General features: G+C 38.4%; 1 protein-coding gene across 1 annotated transcript in view; it reads right to left on the reverse strand.

The window, feature by feature from the left end:
* ARL8B (ARF like GTPase 8B) overlaps window positions 1-16,444 on the reverse strand; it is a 56,555-nt gene that overhangs the window by 13,528 nt on the left and 26,583 nt on the right. Inside the window, exons 2-4 of the mRNA XM_020914843.2 lie at window positions 6,411-6,491; window positions 5,004-5,077; window positions 4,312-4,405 (exon numbers count right to left, since the gene is read on the reverse strand). Of these exons, the coding sequence (XP_020770502.1) occupies window positions 4,312-4,405; window positions 5,004-5,077; window positions 6,411-6,491 (249 nt within the window). The remainder of the gene's footprint in view (window positions 1-4,311; window positions 4,406-5,003; window positions 5,078-6,410; window positions 6,492-16,444) is intronic.

Here is a 16,444-nt window from a genome sequence, read left to right on the forward strand (position 1 = left end):
GCTGGAATCAAGATTGTCGGGAGAAATATCAATAACCTCAGATATGCAGATGACACCACCCTTATGGCAGAAAGTGAAGAGGAACCAAAAGCCTCTTGATGAAAGTGAAAGAGGAGAGTGAAAAAGTTGGCTTAAAGCTCAACATTCAGAAAACTAAGATCATGGCTTCTGGTCCCATCACTTCATGGGAAATAGATGGGGAAACAGTGTCAGACTTTATTTTTGGGGGCTCCAAAATCACTGAAGATGGTGACTGCAGCCATGAAATTAAAAGACGCTTACTCCTTGGAAGGAAAGTTATGACCAACGTAGATAGCATATTAAAAAGCAGAGACATTACTTTGCCAACAAAGGTCCATCTAGTCAAGGCTATGGTTTTTCTAGTGGTCCTGTATGGATGTGAGAGTTGGACTATAAAGAAAGCTGAGCACGGAAAAATTGATGCTTTTGAACTGTGGGGTTGGAGAAGACTCTTGAGAGTCCCTTGGACAGCAAGGAGATCCAACCAGTCCATCCTAAAGGAGATCAGTCCTGGGTGTTCATTTGGAAGGACTGATACTGAAGCTGAAACACCAATACTTTGGCCACCTCATGTGAAGAGCTGACTCACTGGAAAAGAACCTGATGCTGGGAGGGATTGGGGGCAGGAGGAGAAGGGGACGACAAAGGATGAGATGGCTGGATGGCATCACCGACTCGATGGACATGCTGCTGCTGCTAAGTCACTTCAGTCGTGTCCGACTCTGTGCGACCCCATAGATGTCAGCCCACCAGGCTCCCCTGTTCCTGGGATTCTCCAAGCAAGAACACTGGAGTGGGTTGCCATTTCCTTCTCCAATGCATGAAAGTGAAACGTGAAAGTGAAGTCGCTCAGTTATGTCCGACTCTTAGCAACCCTATGGACTGCAGCCTACCAGGCTCCTCCATCCATGGGATTTTCCAGGCAAGACTACTGGAGTGGGCTGCCATGAGCTCGAGTAAACTCCGGGAGTTGGTGATGGACAGGGAAGCCTGGCGTGCTGAGATTCATGGGGTTGCAAAGAGTCGGACACGACTGAGTGACTGAACTGAACTGAACTGAACTGGAGTCTATGGTATGCATTCTGTTATTTCTTAACATATCTTTACCAAAATGTGAATATGATCTTAACTGCCGAGGGTGGAGGCATGATTTTCAACCATTGTTATCTGTTAGGCATTAACCTAACAGTAATTTTAATTACTTTAAAATTCTGCACCCATCCTATAAAATATCATGTATAAATATTAAGACAATGGGTAAGTTTGGGAATCAGGATAAACACAGTAGCCATCAACTCTGAGAACAAACGTGTCATGTGATTACTCAATGTGCTTTGAAAAAAGAGGAAAGTGGAGAGGGGCATCCCAAAACCATTCTGTCTTTCCCAGGTATCTTCTTTCTGCCTTACAAAAAGCAAATACTATGAGCACACATAATGTATTTGATAACATCCTTACTCTGAGTCAATGTTCTCCAAGAACTTGTATCTTTGACCAAGCCTAAGAAAGTGCACACCATGTCTACCTGGCCGGCTCGTCAAACACGTGTCAAACCTACGTCTTTCACTTAATACAAGTCCCACCCCCACCCTCAACTCCAGACACTGTGACTGATTCTACTCAGAGGCCCTAGACTCATTCTCAGAAAGAGGAAAGAGCCAAGAATAGACCCACAGAATGCAAGGAGCACCACGAGCTCTCCAAAGAATGCTAAAATCGTAGGAGTCAGAGAGTCAAAAGCCAAATCTGTAGCCTGTCTGCCGTTCTCCCATTCTTACCCCTCTCCAAACTCTGGTGGCTCAGAAGGTAAAGAATCCATCTGCAATGCAAGTACCAGGTTTTGATCCCTGTGTTGGGAAGATCTCCTGGAGAAGGGAATCGCAACCCACTCCAGTATTCTGGTCTGGAGAATCCTGTGGACAGAGGAGCCTCGCAGCTACAGTCCATGGGGTCACGAAGAGTCAGACACGACTGAGTGACTTACCCTTCCACCAGGTCTTACTAAGTAACCCCAGGTTCTCAACCTGGATCTATGTGAGTTTAAATAAAAAAAAACATATCCTGGTCATTTGTGATCAGTTCTCAGTTTTGGGATTGCCTGGCATCTTAGTCCTCTTCCTACTTTTAAGTAGTCTTTCAAAGAAAAAAACAAACAAAGAAATCTTCCACGTTATGACTCTGCCTCCCAATAAAGCTACTTGCTTCTGTAGATAATTTCTTTTCCAGCCTTCTTTTCTGCTAGAGAATGGACATACAATCTATGATCAACCAAAACTCTGAATGCAGAGCCAGTTTTACAAGAAAGCAGGAATACTGAACCCATTCTGCTATGGAAGGGGCATCAACTAAATGACCTTCCAACTGGAGCAATTGAGTCTGGTGTTCACAAACTGCATGGGGTCACCAGACTGACTGTATGATGTCAATCTGGATGTGATCCTGGCAGCTGCTAAGCTTTCCCTTGTTCCAGTGTGTTTTCTCAACACAGTTATGGGCAGCCTTCTCAAGACTCTGTAAACTACCCAATATTGTTTCAATGAATTCCTCTCTACTTAAACAGCTATCTATTGTTTGCTACTAAGAACTCTCATGGGGAACAAGATTTTTTTTTTTTTTTTACTTATGGTGTGCAATATTTTAGTCATCTGATGCGAACAGCTGACTCATTGGAAAAGTCCCTGATGCTGGGAAAGACTGAGGGCAGAAGGAAAAGAGGGTGTCAGAGGATGAGATGGCTGGATGGCATCACCAATGCAATGGATATGAATTTGGGCAAACTTCAGGAGATGGTGAGGGACAGAGAGGCCTGGCATGCTGTGGCCCATGGAGTCACAAAGAGTCAGACTTGACTCAGTGACTGAACAACAACACATGCAGAACTAGTTAACACAAAAGAAAGAGGACAGGCCTTAAAGTCAGAAATAAATAGATTCAAAACCTGGTTGTGCAATGCACTAGTCGCCATGTGATCCTGCGCAAATAACAACTGTCACCAGGAGGGATCACACCATCACCCTCAGTACACTGTGATGATTACCTAAGATAACATACTTCAGGGATCTGACACTCACGACCTTGTCATGAGGGTAAAGCCGGGGCCTTTTCCAGCATTCTTTCACTCAACAAATGGCACCATCTTCCATCTAACCATATTAGCCAGGAACTAGGAATTGTCCTGTTTATCTTCCTTTCTAAGTCTGGTGGACGGTCTTCCTAAATAGCCTCCACATCTATTTCCTTCTCACAACCTTGTCTATGACCCCCCAATCCATGGTACTCTATTTGCCAAGAAAAGTTCAAAACTGTCTTGAACTTGAAAACTGTTTCAACAGCTTCCTAAAACTGTTCTCCTTATGCTAAGCTGCTTCAGTCGTGTCTGACTCTTTCCCACTTCATGGACTGTAGCCTGCCAAGCTCCTCTGTCCGTGGGATTCTCCAGGCATGGAGTGGGTAGCCATGCCCTTCTCCAGGGAATCTTCTCAACCCAGGGATCGAACCCGCGTGTCTCCTATGTCTTCTGCACTGGCAGGTGGGTTCTTTACCACTAGCGCCACCTGGGAATAGTCCCCATGCAATCCATTTTTAAACTGAAATAATAATGATTTAGATAGTAAGTCTGAGCATTTAAAACACCCTGTCCCACCCAGCACAGCCTCCTGAAGTACCCCTGCTCACAAAGCTCTACCCGCCCACTCGGCTCAGCGCTCTAGAGACACCAGCCTCCTCCCAAACCCTACTTCCTCCTACCTAAGAGCCTCTGCCTGCAAGTCTCTTTCCCTCCAACTGTCACATCCCTCACAGGCCTACACATCCCTCGCATCTCAGCTCAAGTAGCACTTCTTGGGGAATCTTTCCTTCTTCCCTCAAACTATACCAAATCTGCCCTGTAACTTACAACTCCATAAGCCCCTTGTATCTCTCCTTCATAGCACTTATCAGAGCTGCATTGTTCAAGCGATTTTCATATCATCTACCTAGTTTCCTACTAAACCATAAGCTCCATGATGGCAGGAAGCATCTACTTCTATCCACTTCTCTTCACTACTATTTCCCCAGGACTAAGCACTGCTTCTACTACATACAGTTCACTAACCAGCTTGTTAAGAAATGACTAAATAGCACACTGCCCAGCATGTGATGGATACTCAGTAAATATAAACTGTCCAGACTTTAAAACAAATAAAGACACTCTACTGATTTCAAACATAATTAACAAAAATGCATAATTAAACTTTTAGTAATATAACTACAAATATTATAATCATATAATGTGAAATTAACCATACTTACTGGAATTCCTTGTAACTGCGGTTTATCTAGAAGATTATGTAGTTCATTTCGAGAGGCTTCTATCTTTTCACGATCTGCAGCATCTATCATGTAACTTAAAAAAAAAAAAAAGTGATCTAAAAATGCCTCCACCACATTCTTTGATGATCACAATGAACAAATTTTTAATTTTCTTAATTTACACTACTGAAACTGTTGATCAAAATTAAGTCCTAGATTTTAAAAGGCTGTCACCCCAAAATACTTTTTAATAGACTGTCCTACAAACTACTATATACAGAATTAGATAAGCTTCAAGGATATATAACACAGGAAATCATACCCATTATCTTTCAATAATCCATAATGGAGTATAACCTGCAAAAATACTGAATCTCTATGCAGCACACCTGAAACTCATACTGTTAATCAACTAAACCCCAATAAAATAAGCAGAGAAACAGACTGCTCTTTAGGGGGTAAAACATGTATATCCATTAGCTCTTAGCAACATACAGAAAAAAACAAAACTCCAATTTGATGATTAATTTTTTAAAGTCTGATGTTAATGGGAAATTATACTAAGAAAATACCTAAAAAAGATTTTACTGCCAGAAATAAAAATTAAGCCTTTAGAAGTATGGAAAATGACTTATTTCCTTGAAACCTAAACTGACTATAAGGGGGGTGAGGGCGGAAGGGAGGCAGCTTACACAATAGCGTTGACTCCTCTGCAGTACCGTTCCCACATGCTCCGGAAGCGGGGTTGTCCTCCTATGTCCCAAATCTTCAAACCAAGACAGACATATCTTAATATTTCAAATAACCAGTGAAGAAATAAGTGGCAGATGGAAGGGAAAACAAGCAGCAGATATGCTCAGCTCCACAATGTTAGAGCCAAACTGCTTTGGAAAAATCCGAGCTCAAACAAGCTCTTGTCCTGGAAGTTCTTGGGGCCATCTCTGAACTTGGAAGTTCATATTTAACACATTTACATTAGATCTAATAGGTGCTGCTTGAGCAACGATTTCATTTTGGGGCAATACTTTCTTTGCCTGTTAACCAATAGATTTCCAATATTGAAAACCTATTTTTAAAAAAATAGTAACTCTTAGAATCTGCATGATCACACATCATCCACCTTTGAAGTCCAAGAGAAAAAAAAAACTCTTCATTCAGAATCTATTAAAAGTTTAATTGTCTGATGGGGTATATATATTAGGATGTAACCATTTTAAATTATTCTGTATATAACATAGAAAATATTCCTACCTAGATGCTTTTCTTATATAAAGTTATTTTATCCATATGAAAGCCACCAACTACAGTTACTGCACTATTATGGCTATTCTGTAGGGCTATGTAAAGGTCTTAAGTCATGATGTTTATCTTCAAAAGGCTTCCAATTTAGCTACAGACACTGGACGCATGCATAATGACATACACGAGACATTAGAAGCTTCATTAGAAAAGCTACAGAAAGAATTTAGCAAACAGCTTCTGTGAGCCACAAGAACTGGGTAAAATGGCCATAAGGGTTCACGCTATAGAAGCAAAACTTCCCACATGAACAAAGGAGCTAAAAATAATAAAAATAAATTAAAAACCGGTCCAACAGTCCACAATGCAAACCTATCAAACTTATTCTAGAAACAAAATTATGTTAAACTAGTTAATTTTTACTGTTTTATAGTTTTAATTTTAGGGCTTAGTAGCAAAGAAAGGGAAAACTGGGTTACCGTATTTGCTACCATAAATACAATACTGAATTACCAATATTATAAACAGTTACTCTCTTTCAACATAAATTATTTATGAAATATTTGCAATATTACATTCCAAACACTCTGAAGATGGGATTTTTATTTCCCAGGAACATCTAAATCCCAAATATTACTTCTGTCAACCCATATGCAAAGTTTTTTATGGGACTTCACATTTCAACACTCAAACATTTTTATCTATTAGAGAAAGAAGGAAAAAAATTAATTTACACTCTTTTGGAACATGCCCAATTAAGAACTGCCAATACTCATGTAAAAACCAAAGAAACAAACAGAAAAATTCCTAATTTGTATGTGCTAACAATTTACATCAAGTATGGCAAGCAGCTGACGTACCTTTATTGTGACGTTACCTTTAGTTACTTTTCTCATGTTGAAGCCCACTGTGGGTATCATATCTTCACTGAACTGACCTGACTGAATGAAAGAAAACATTTGAAGTTACAATAATTATTACTTATTAAAACTGCAACACTGTATAACCTTTCACACCAACATTACTTCTGTACCCATATTAGAAAATAACTAATTTTTTAGTGATGGTAACCTTAAGAAAATACTGATAGCCATAGCTTCTGAAGAGACGCGTTTTTTTCATTCACAGACATTCTCCTTTTAAAGATATTTTTGAAACTAATGCAAATTTTATATATTTTTAAGTTTAAGAAAAATACTGCACAACTACTTAAGAAATATGTTATGTAAATTTCCTCCACCTATACATACATTTTTGTATACAGGGTAGAAGTAAATCAGAAGTAAATGGTTAAAGTTTCCTATTTGTAGCACTGAAATTATATTGACAATACTGTTAAAATTCACTGCTGCTCTTCTGAGTCAGCTTTTTAATAATGCTTATGTTTTTTTTTTTTTCCATAAAGATGATCCTCCTTTTATGTAGGATTCTATTCTATTCAATTCCATTCTCTTTTTGGTTTATAACCTTCCTGTCAGAGACCAAAATTAAGTATCTTCTAATACTATTTATATTTTTAAATGTTTATCCATCTGGAATTTGATTACACAGTGTAACAAAGGTCCATTTTACAAATGGATCTATAAATCCACACTTTCCTGACTAGATTGATGTGAAATGGCAAATTTCACATAGCGGCAGTTCTATATCTGAGTCCTCAATTCTTTTCCATTAGGCTGTTTTTTTCCAATTGGAAATAAATTAGGATTACACAAATCACTATAGCTTATCTATATATTATTCTAAATAGCAAATCAAGAATTTGGAATGTTTAGAAATGTGGTTGATCTCTCACACTTGAAATAAACTTTAGAAAGTAATTATTTCTGTCACAATACTAGCTGCCTTTTGTCAACTCTTGACACTGAACGAAGTCTCTCCACCCAAGCACGTATGTCTGTCCACTCAAACGTTCTTTATATCCTCCAGTGAAGTACACCTAATCAGTCACATTAATACTGATTTTATATATTATGTATTTTGCGAAATGTTTCTCAAATGATCTGACTTGGGAATATGAAATATATCAACACGGGGCTCATTAAACAAATGGGACTATTTTAAAGGCCCTAACATCGGCCCATTGTTAGCCACACATTCACTTCAAAATGTCTACAAGTACTGAGAACAATGAATTCCAATTTCACAAGCTAATTTCTTCTACATAACCCCCAAAATGTTCTACTTCTTTTTCTTTTCCCCTACTGATCAGTGGCGTTTGGGCTAATCTCAGAAAAAATGTTAACACAACCATAATCACTATTTACACCTGTCAAACAGTATAATTTTCAGAACTTTCATATATGTGATTTATATGTGAAGATTTAGTTGTGATATTAAAACTACATATATCAAAACTAGCCATGACAAAAGAACAAAAAATATAACCTGATTAAAACATGCACAGAGGTAACATCAAAGGCATGCTCTATAAAGGAAATAATAAGCTAACTTCATTAAACACTTCTGCTCTGCAAAAGACAATGTCAAGAGACTCAAAACAAGCCACAGAGTAGGCGGAAAATATTTGCAAAAGACATCTGATAAAAGACTATTATTGGAAATATACAATGAACTGTTAAAACTCAACAATATGAAAACAATCCAATTAAAATATGAGCCAAAGATCTTACCAAAGGAGATATACAGATGGCAAAGAAGCACACGAAAAGACGCACCACATCATACATCACCATGAAAATGCAATTCAGAACAATGAGATACCACTGCAATCCATTTAGAGTGGCCCAAATCTGGTATTTTTTGATAACACCAAACGCTGATGAAGATGTGGAGTAAGAGGAACTCTCAGTCACTGCTGATAGGTTTGTAGAAAGGTGCAGCCACTTTGGCAGACAGCTGACAGTATTTTACAAAACCAAACACACTCTTACCATACAACCCAGCAATCACACTCCTTGGTATTTACCAAAGGGCTTGAAAACTTAAGTCCACACAAAAATCCACACATTAAATGATTACTGCATCATTATTTATAATTGCTAAAACCTAAAACAACCAAGATGCCCTTCAGTAAGTGAACAGATAAGACCGGTACATCCAGACAATACAGTATTCTTCAGTACTAAAAAGAAAGGATGTATATTATCTAGGGTGAAACAGATCACCAGCCCAGGTTGGATGCATGAGACAATTGCTCGGGCCTGGTGCACTGGGAAGACCCAGAGGGATCGGGTGGAGAGGGAGGTGGGAGGGGGGACTGGGATGGGGAATACATGTAAATCCATGGCTAATTCATTTCAATGTATGACAAAAACCACTGCAATGTTGTAAAATAATTAGCCTCCAACTAATAAAAATAAATGGAAAAAAAAAAGAAATGAGCAACTAAGTCACAAAGGACATGGAGGAATCCTAAACGCGTATTTAATGAAAGACCCAATGTGGCAAGACTACATACTGCATGGTTCCAACAATATGATATTATGAAAAAAAGAAAACAGTAAATAAAAAGAGCAGTGGTTGTCAGGGGTGGGAGAATGAAAACAATATGGCAGTTCCTCAAAACTCTAAAAACAGAATTACCACATGATCCAGCAATTCCAGTTCTGAGTATATACCCAAAATAACTGGAAGTAGGAATTTGAGATATTTATACAACCATGTTCACAGCATTATTCACAACACCCAAAATGTGGAAGCTACCTAGCGTCCATCTGATGATGCACAGATAAACAAAGTGTGGTCTATCCCTACAATGTAATACTATTCAGCCTTAAAACCTTATTCACACTCCATCATGGAGGAACCGTGAGGACATTATGTTAAGTGAAACAAGCCAGGCACAAACAAAGATAAATACTTCATGATTCTATTTATATGAGAAACCTACAGTAGTTAAATTCATAAAGACAGAAAGTAGAATGGTAGTTGCCAAAGGCTAGAGCGGTGGAAACAGGGAGTTAATGCTTAGTGGGTATGGGATTTCAGGTTGGGTAGATAAAAGGTCCTATTGATGGAGAGTGGTGATGGCTACACAGAAATGTGAATGCACTTATTAGTACTGAATTATACACTTAACAGTTAAGAGGGTAAATTTTACATCTTGTGCATTTTACAATTATAGAAAATTGTGTGATGTAAATGAAGGCAATCATCATTATCATTTTATGGAACAGGAAATAAATTCCCAAGGTCACACTGCTCAACAGTGGTTATTTTTCTTAAAGTTCACCACTGTGAATTATAATAGGCTGTAATTAATTAGTATCTGAGGAGAGGTCTGAGATAATGCCTCATTTATTTGGTATCATTAGGAAAAGAAGCTATACATAATGAGGCAGGCAGAAATCGTAGATGAAGTTTTTAGGTACCAAAACTTCTAAAACAGCTTGTACACAAAGCTTTCTAAAGTGCAGTGCATACTTGTCTGACTTTTCACAATCCGTGGAATATGACTGAATATGTTCTTGGTGTTTCAGGGTCATTTTACAAATTGTAAAACAAGAAAACTAAACTCCATAATCCTCAAGGGCCCTTCTGGCAGTAAAATTTTATGATTATGATCATGATGTAGGGGCTGCAGTATACTCAGCTGACCCTGAACTGTCTAAGTTGTTCATCTCTTTCTTCACTGCTACTTCTCACTGCTGGCAGATGTTAACCATAGTTTTCCCTCATTCACCTGCCACTGATAACCTGCAAAGGCTGAAAATTAGGTAATCATATCTTTGGGTTTTTAATTCCAAATGTCCTGAGTACAGCACAATGTTCAAAAAACATTTGTTGGCTTTGATGAATGGATTTTGTGGAATAACAACTTTATAGAATTGGAAGCATTTTCTACTTCTTTCTTAGTGTCAAACCTTAATTGTCACTTTTCAAAGCTTGTGTTGAATGACTAAACCACTCAGTTGGCAATTGTGCTCTAAATAACAGAATTTATTTCTATGCTGTCAAAATGCCACTAAACTGAGACTAGCAATTTAGGAAACAAGTAGATGTTTGGAAAATACTACTTAATTGTGTATCATGCTCTTTCTTTTAACAAATACTTAAATAGCATGAAGCACTGTTCTAAATACTCAGTAAATATTAATCAATATTAACTTACTTAATCCTAATAACAACCCTATGAAGTATGTAGCAATATCATTTTTCAGATGAGAAAACCAAGGCAATGACAGGTTAAGCCATTTTTGCTCAAAGTCACATTATTTTTAAGATCTGTAAAGAGAAATAAAAATATGCTTTCATACCTGTCTTCCTAAATAGCATATCAAACATAAACTGACCTTCACTTAACACAAATTCAAGATCATGAGTGGCACTCACAGTGATTTTGTGACAATGGATGAAACTGCAGCTATTACGCACACCTAGAGTCACAAGGTTGTATCTCTGGAATTTGTTTGGTGGGACGAAATAACTTTGAAGCAAAATAAGACGGTAAAAAGAAAAATACCTTCAAGATCGAGGAATCTTATTACCAGTTATACACACAAGTCATCTTACCTTCAGGATTAAGCTATCTTACTAGAAGAAAAGGAAACTGGAAGACTATCTCCAAAGTCACTTACAGCTCTAGCATTTATGGTTTTATGTTTATTCATCAGTTCAATTCAGTTCAGTTGCTCGGTTTTATCCAACTCTTTGCGACCCCAAGGAATGCAGCACGCCAGACTGCCCTGACCATCACCAACTCCCACAGCTTGCTCAAACTCATGTCCATCAAGTCGGTGATGCCATCCAACCATCTGATCCTCTGTCGTCCCCTTCTTCTGCCTTCAATCTTTCCCAGCATCAGTCTTTTCCAATGAATCAGTTCTTTCCATCAGGTGGCCAAAGTACTGGAGCTTCAGCTTAAGCATCAGTCCCTCAAATGAATATTCAGGGTTGATAACCTTGAGGGTTAACTGGTTTGACCTCCTTGCAGTCCAAGGGACTCTCAAGAGTCTTCTCCAACACCACAGTTCTAAAGTATCAATTTTTTGGCACTCAGCCTTCTTTATAGTCCAACTCTCACATCCATACATGACTACTGGAAAAACCATAGCTTTGACTAGAAGGACCTCTGTCGGCAAAGTAATGTCTTTGCTTTCTATTTTATGCTTATTCACAGGCCTCTCATTTAAAATATACTGCTATATTTAAAGTGGACAGCCAACAAAGACCTATTGCATAGCACACAGCTCTCTCCTCAGTGTTATGTACCAGCCTGGATTGGAGGGGTTTTGAAGGAGAATGGATACATGTACATAGTCCCTTGGCTGTTCAACTGAAGCTACTACAACACTGTCAATCAGTTATAACCCAATACAAAATGTTCTGTGTTAAAAAAAAATTAAAATTGAATAAAATATAGTTAAGTGATGAATGCCATCAAGAGTAGGAAAAATGTGACTCCCCCCTGCCTCCGACAAAATCATTAGTATACCAAAGGCTAAAAGCAGACCTTGTCCCATAAAGTTCTAGTTATGTCAACTCCAGTACACAGAGCTTACCTAAATTTATTACTGCGGACCACAGGAGTAAGGGAAAATGAAAAAGGAAAGGAAAGAGAAGAACCAAGCTAACAGTCAACCCCAAGAAGGCAGAAAACATGAGGGAGAGGACCTGTACTAGTGAAAGGACACTCCACTGACCACACTCAGTAAGAATGGGGAAGATGTTCACTCTTTGTAACCAGATTATGGTAGAAATGCACCATGCAAGCAATGGCTGCTCATATACAATGGTATCTGACACGTGTGAGAACACAGTGAAATACCCATACATTTCAGTGCTTTAAAATAGAGATTCCAAATGCAACAGATTAGATTTTACAATTGCTCTCAAAAATGAACAAACGCAGAAATCAAGCTATGAACAACATGGGAGAAGTTTCTCTTTGCTTGATCTGTTTCACTTTAGTAGCAGGTCTGATCCAATTCAATAAACTTTAAACACAAGTGGAAAAATACCTGCTTTGACAAATCTCTCACAGGTTTTTCTCTAAGAATCTTTTTATTTTTTAAGGCTTTAGTTATCAAGATACTCTGTAGACAGAATGAAATAAGGAGCAAAAACAAAAGACTCAGACTGCCATTTCTCCTCTCAGCAAGAAGAAATGACTTTCCCATGCTAAGCAGAGCCGTCTTCTCTCTTTTTAAACAACATACACTATGACTCAAATCGCTTAAATTGCCAAAATTTACACATTTGACAAGTGAGAAGATAAAGCAAATAAATATACAAGTAATTCACTTTTCTTTCCAAGAACGTTTAATTCAATCAGAAAACTCTTATTACTAATACCCATTTTCCTAGTTTGTATCATTACTGTGGTTCTTATATTTCACTAATAAGTGAAATTACTGCTAATAATATTAATCTTACGTTTCAAATTACAATAGTTAAAAAAAAAGGATGGCAACCTACTTTTGCTGGAATTATTTAAAATGAAAGGTAGATCTAGGAGAAAATTTTGATGAGAATAAGGCCATTCCTTAAATGGTCTTAAAGTACACCTCACAAACCACTCATCAGCTGCAGAGGTAAAAACAAGTAATTATACAATGAAGAAATCAAGACAAAATCTTGACTTCATGTGGAATTCTCAAATGGACCTCATGTGCCCACAGAAGTAGTGCCATGAGAAGACGACCTCCCTCCGTGTATTTCAACTGAGACGGCATAAAATCACGAAGAAACATCAGACTGACCCAAAACAGAGGAACAGTCTATTAAGAGGCAGGTGGAGAGGAGGAGCTTCAAAGACACCAATGTCATCTGAGATCAAAACTCTAAAAGGTTTCAGACTGGACAGAAGATGCTGAAGAGACAAGACATCTAAATGCAGTACCTGACCCTAGACTGGATCCTCTACTGGGGAGCAAAAACCATCAGCATTATTGGACCAACTGACAAAACAGGAATAGACAACATCTATGAGATCAATTTTTTTTAAACATAATAAAGTTGGCAACTAAATTAGTCAGATAAGAGAATATTCCTAAACTCAGAAAACACAAATGTAAACATTTAGAAACAACGGGCATGGCACACAGATCTTACTCATATAGGGTGACATACACACTACACGAATGATACAGCAAATGAGGGAAAATGTCTGACCTCAACAAAGGGTATATAAATGTTTTTTGGAGGGCTTTCATTCCTGCAAATTTTCTGTAAATTTGAAATTGTTTTCAAAGTAAGATTTCTTAAACAAGATAATCAAATACCACCTTCTTGTGTATCATATCTAGGACACATCTAGAATTAAAAAAATAAATTTTCTACTATAGTATTAGTGAAACTCATGAAGAGATCTAATCTTAAGAAATTATGACAACCAGCTCAGCAACAAATCATTGCTAATCTAGTTCTGTCCTTCAATGTTCAAAAAGGATATTGACTTACAAATGTCTTCTAATAGAAAAATCCATATTTTATCATTTCTGTATAAAGGAAAAGACTCTAGGCTTTGAAATTGGCATTTTAAAATCTACTCTGATTTTCTATATTTTAATATTTATATATAAGCTGGGAAATGAATTAAACACAGTGTGCTCTCCCAAGGCTAAGTTCCTCTTAATCTGGGTGAAAACTATCCCACTTAATACATATTCTTCTTTCTTCTTTCTCAGCACTTCATAGAGTAGTTTCCACTGTGAACACATACATCACATCTGAGGCTCTCTTTTTTTAAAGGGCTAGAAAAGGTATAATCATTCACTACAGCAGTATTTCAGGGATCATATCATGTTCATTTTCTATTTTAGAAATCTTTGGACAATTTTCCTTAATTTCCAAAAAAAACTGTAGTTTGTTATCAGTTTTAAGTGCAAACCCAGAATTACTTCCAACTACAGACATAATTCCTCCCCACAGGACATCAGTTTAAAAGACATATTTAAGCTTCGTTTGACAGTTAAATCTTACTAACCAAAAAATAACATCTCTCAAAATCCCAGTGGGTTTCGACTTTAGTTTGTTTTAAGATGGAGGGATTCTCTTCAGTCCTTACCAAACAAAATTAAGTAGCACGCGAAATCTTCAAATTTCAGGCTTCTTAGAGGCATGGTCAATTAAGGCCTCTCATCTTCAAATGGCCCAAATTCTGAAAAAGAGCTATCACTCCAAATAAACTAAACTCCTAAGTTATTTTTCTGAAGCAAATCAAGTAATAAAAACCTTCAGCAAAATCATAAATTTATAAAATTATCCTTCAAAGAAGGACAAAATTTGCAACAATAGTCAAAAAAGCTTCTAACTGTTCAAAAACACTAGCCAAAAAGATAAACGCACCCTCAGGATCTGGCATGGACAGGCCCCCTGTATAGACTCTGCTCTAGATGTCAATATTTTCCATCTGCTCTGCCAACTCCACCTGACTGGCAGCGGCTTCCCCCTGGGCACAGCGGGCGCTGCGCTCTTCCTTCATCCGTCTCACCCACGCAGAGGAGGCAGGTATGAACTCTGGTCTGGATGTTCTGATGCAGGCAGGCCAGTTCTAAAACTCTGCTGCATAGATGAGCCCATCAGCAGCCGCAGACAGATAATGAATCTGGGTTGTACTGATGCACAAACACCTATGACTGTTCACTCCCTTCTTTATGGTCCAATGGGAGTTTCGTTGCTGTGCTTTAGTTTGCTCAGTCATGACCAATTCTTTGTGACCTTATGGACTGTAACCCACCAGGATTTTCTGTCCATGGGATTTCCCAGGCAAGAACACTGGAGTGGCTTGCCATGCCCTCCTGCAGGGGATCTTCCCAACTCCTGGATTAAACCCATCTCTCACGACTCCTGCGTCGGCAGGCGGGTCCTTTCCACCAGCACTGCTAATACCAAGACAGCACCTCTGCAGCAATCTCCTCTACAAAGACAACTCCTGAGGACTAAACGTCCTCAAACCCACAACTTCTATCAGGAGCCTGAAAACCTTCATTCCTGCAAACCTCTATTTCCGAAGAAAATTCACTTCAAAAAGTCTCTAATTACTGTTTCATATATCCATCATAATTTTCATCATAACTTGCCTTAACAGCACATTAGTAATGGTTTTACATATCTACTGGATTGGCCAAAAAGTTCGTTCAGGGTCTTGTCCAATCTTACGGAAAAAGTGAAAAGAACTTTTGTGCCAACACAGTATCTCCAAAGAACTGCTGAATAAATCTCAAATTGTTTGTAGAACAATTTGATAGGGAGCATCCTAGTCAACCACTGGGCAACCACATCACAGTGCAGCATTTTCACTCAGTCAGAAATTCTGATGATATAACAATGTGAAAGAAGGGCTCCCAAAGAAATCAGTGCTGGAGAGTTTTAGCACATACAGTATTTGCTAACTTGTCAAGTCATTAATGTCTGGATTTCCCATGAACACCAAGAGTTCACTATACATCTGTAAAATACACTTGTATCTTTACATTAAAAAAAGATTATCCTACATAATCTTCACATGTGGGATCAAGTAGATTCTAAAGTCAGAAGCGTGAGGGTAGGGGGGAATTAGCATCAGATCAGTTCACTTCAGTCGCATCCAACTCTTTGCGACCCCATGGACTGCACCACACAAAGGTTCCCTGTCCATCACCAATTCTGGAGCTTGCTCAAACTCATGTCCATCGAGTCAGTGATGCCGTCCACCCATCTCATCCTCTGTTGTCCCTTCTCCTCCCGCCTTCCATCCTCCCCAGGAGCAGGGTCTTTGACAACGAGTCAGCTCTGGGCACCAGGTGGCCAAAGGATTGGAGCTTCAGCTTCAGGATCAGTCCTTCCAATCAATATTCAGGACTGATTTCCTTTAGGATTGACTGGTTTGATCTCCTTGCAGTCCAAGGGACTCTCAAGCATCTTCTCCAACACCACAGCTCAAAAGCATCAGTTCTCTGGCGTTCAGCTTTCTTTATGGTCCAACTCTCACATCCATACATGACTACTG

The sequence above is a fragment of the Odocoileus virginianus genome, chromosome 26 (genome assembly GCF_023699985.2).
Source record: "Odocoileus virginianus isolate 20LAN1187 ecotype Illinois chromosome 26, Ovbor_1.2, whole genome shotgun sequence".
NCBI lineage: Eukaryota > Metazoa > Chordata > Mammalia > Artiodactyla > Cervidae > Odocoileus > Odocoileus virginianus.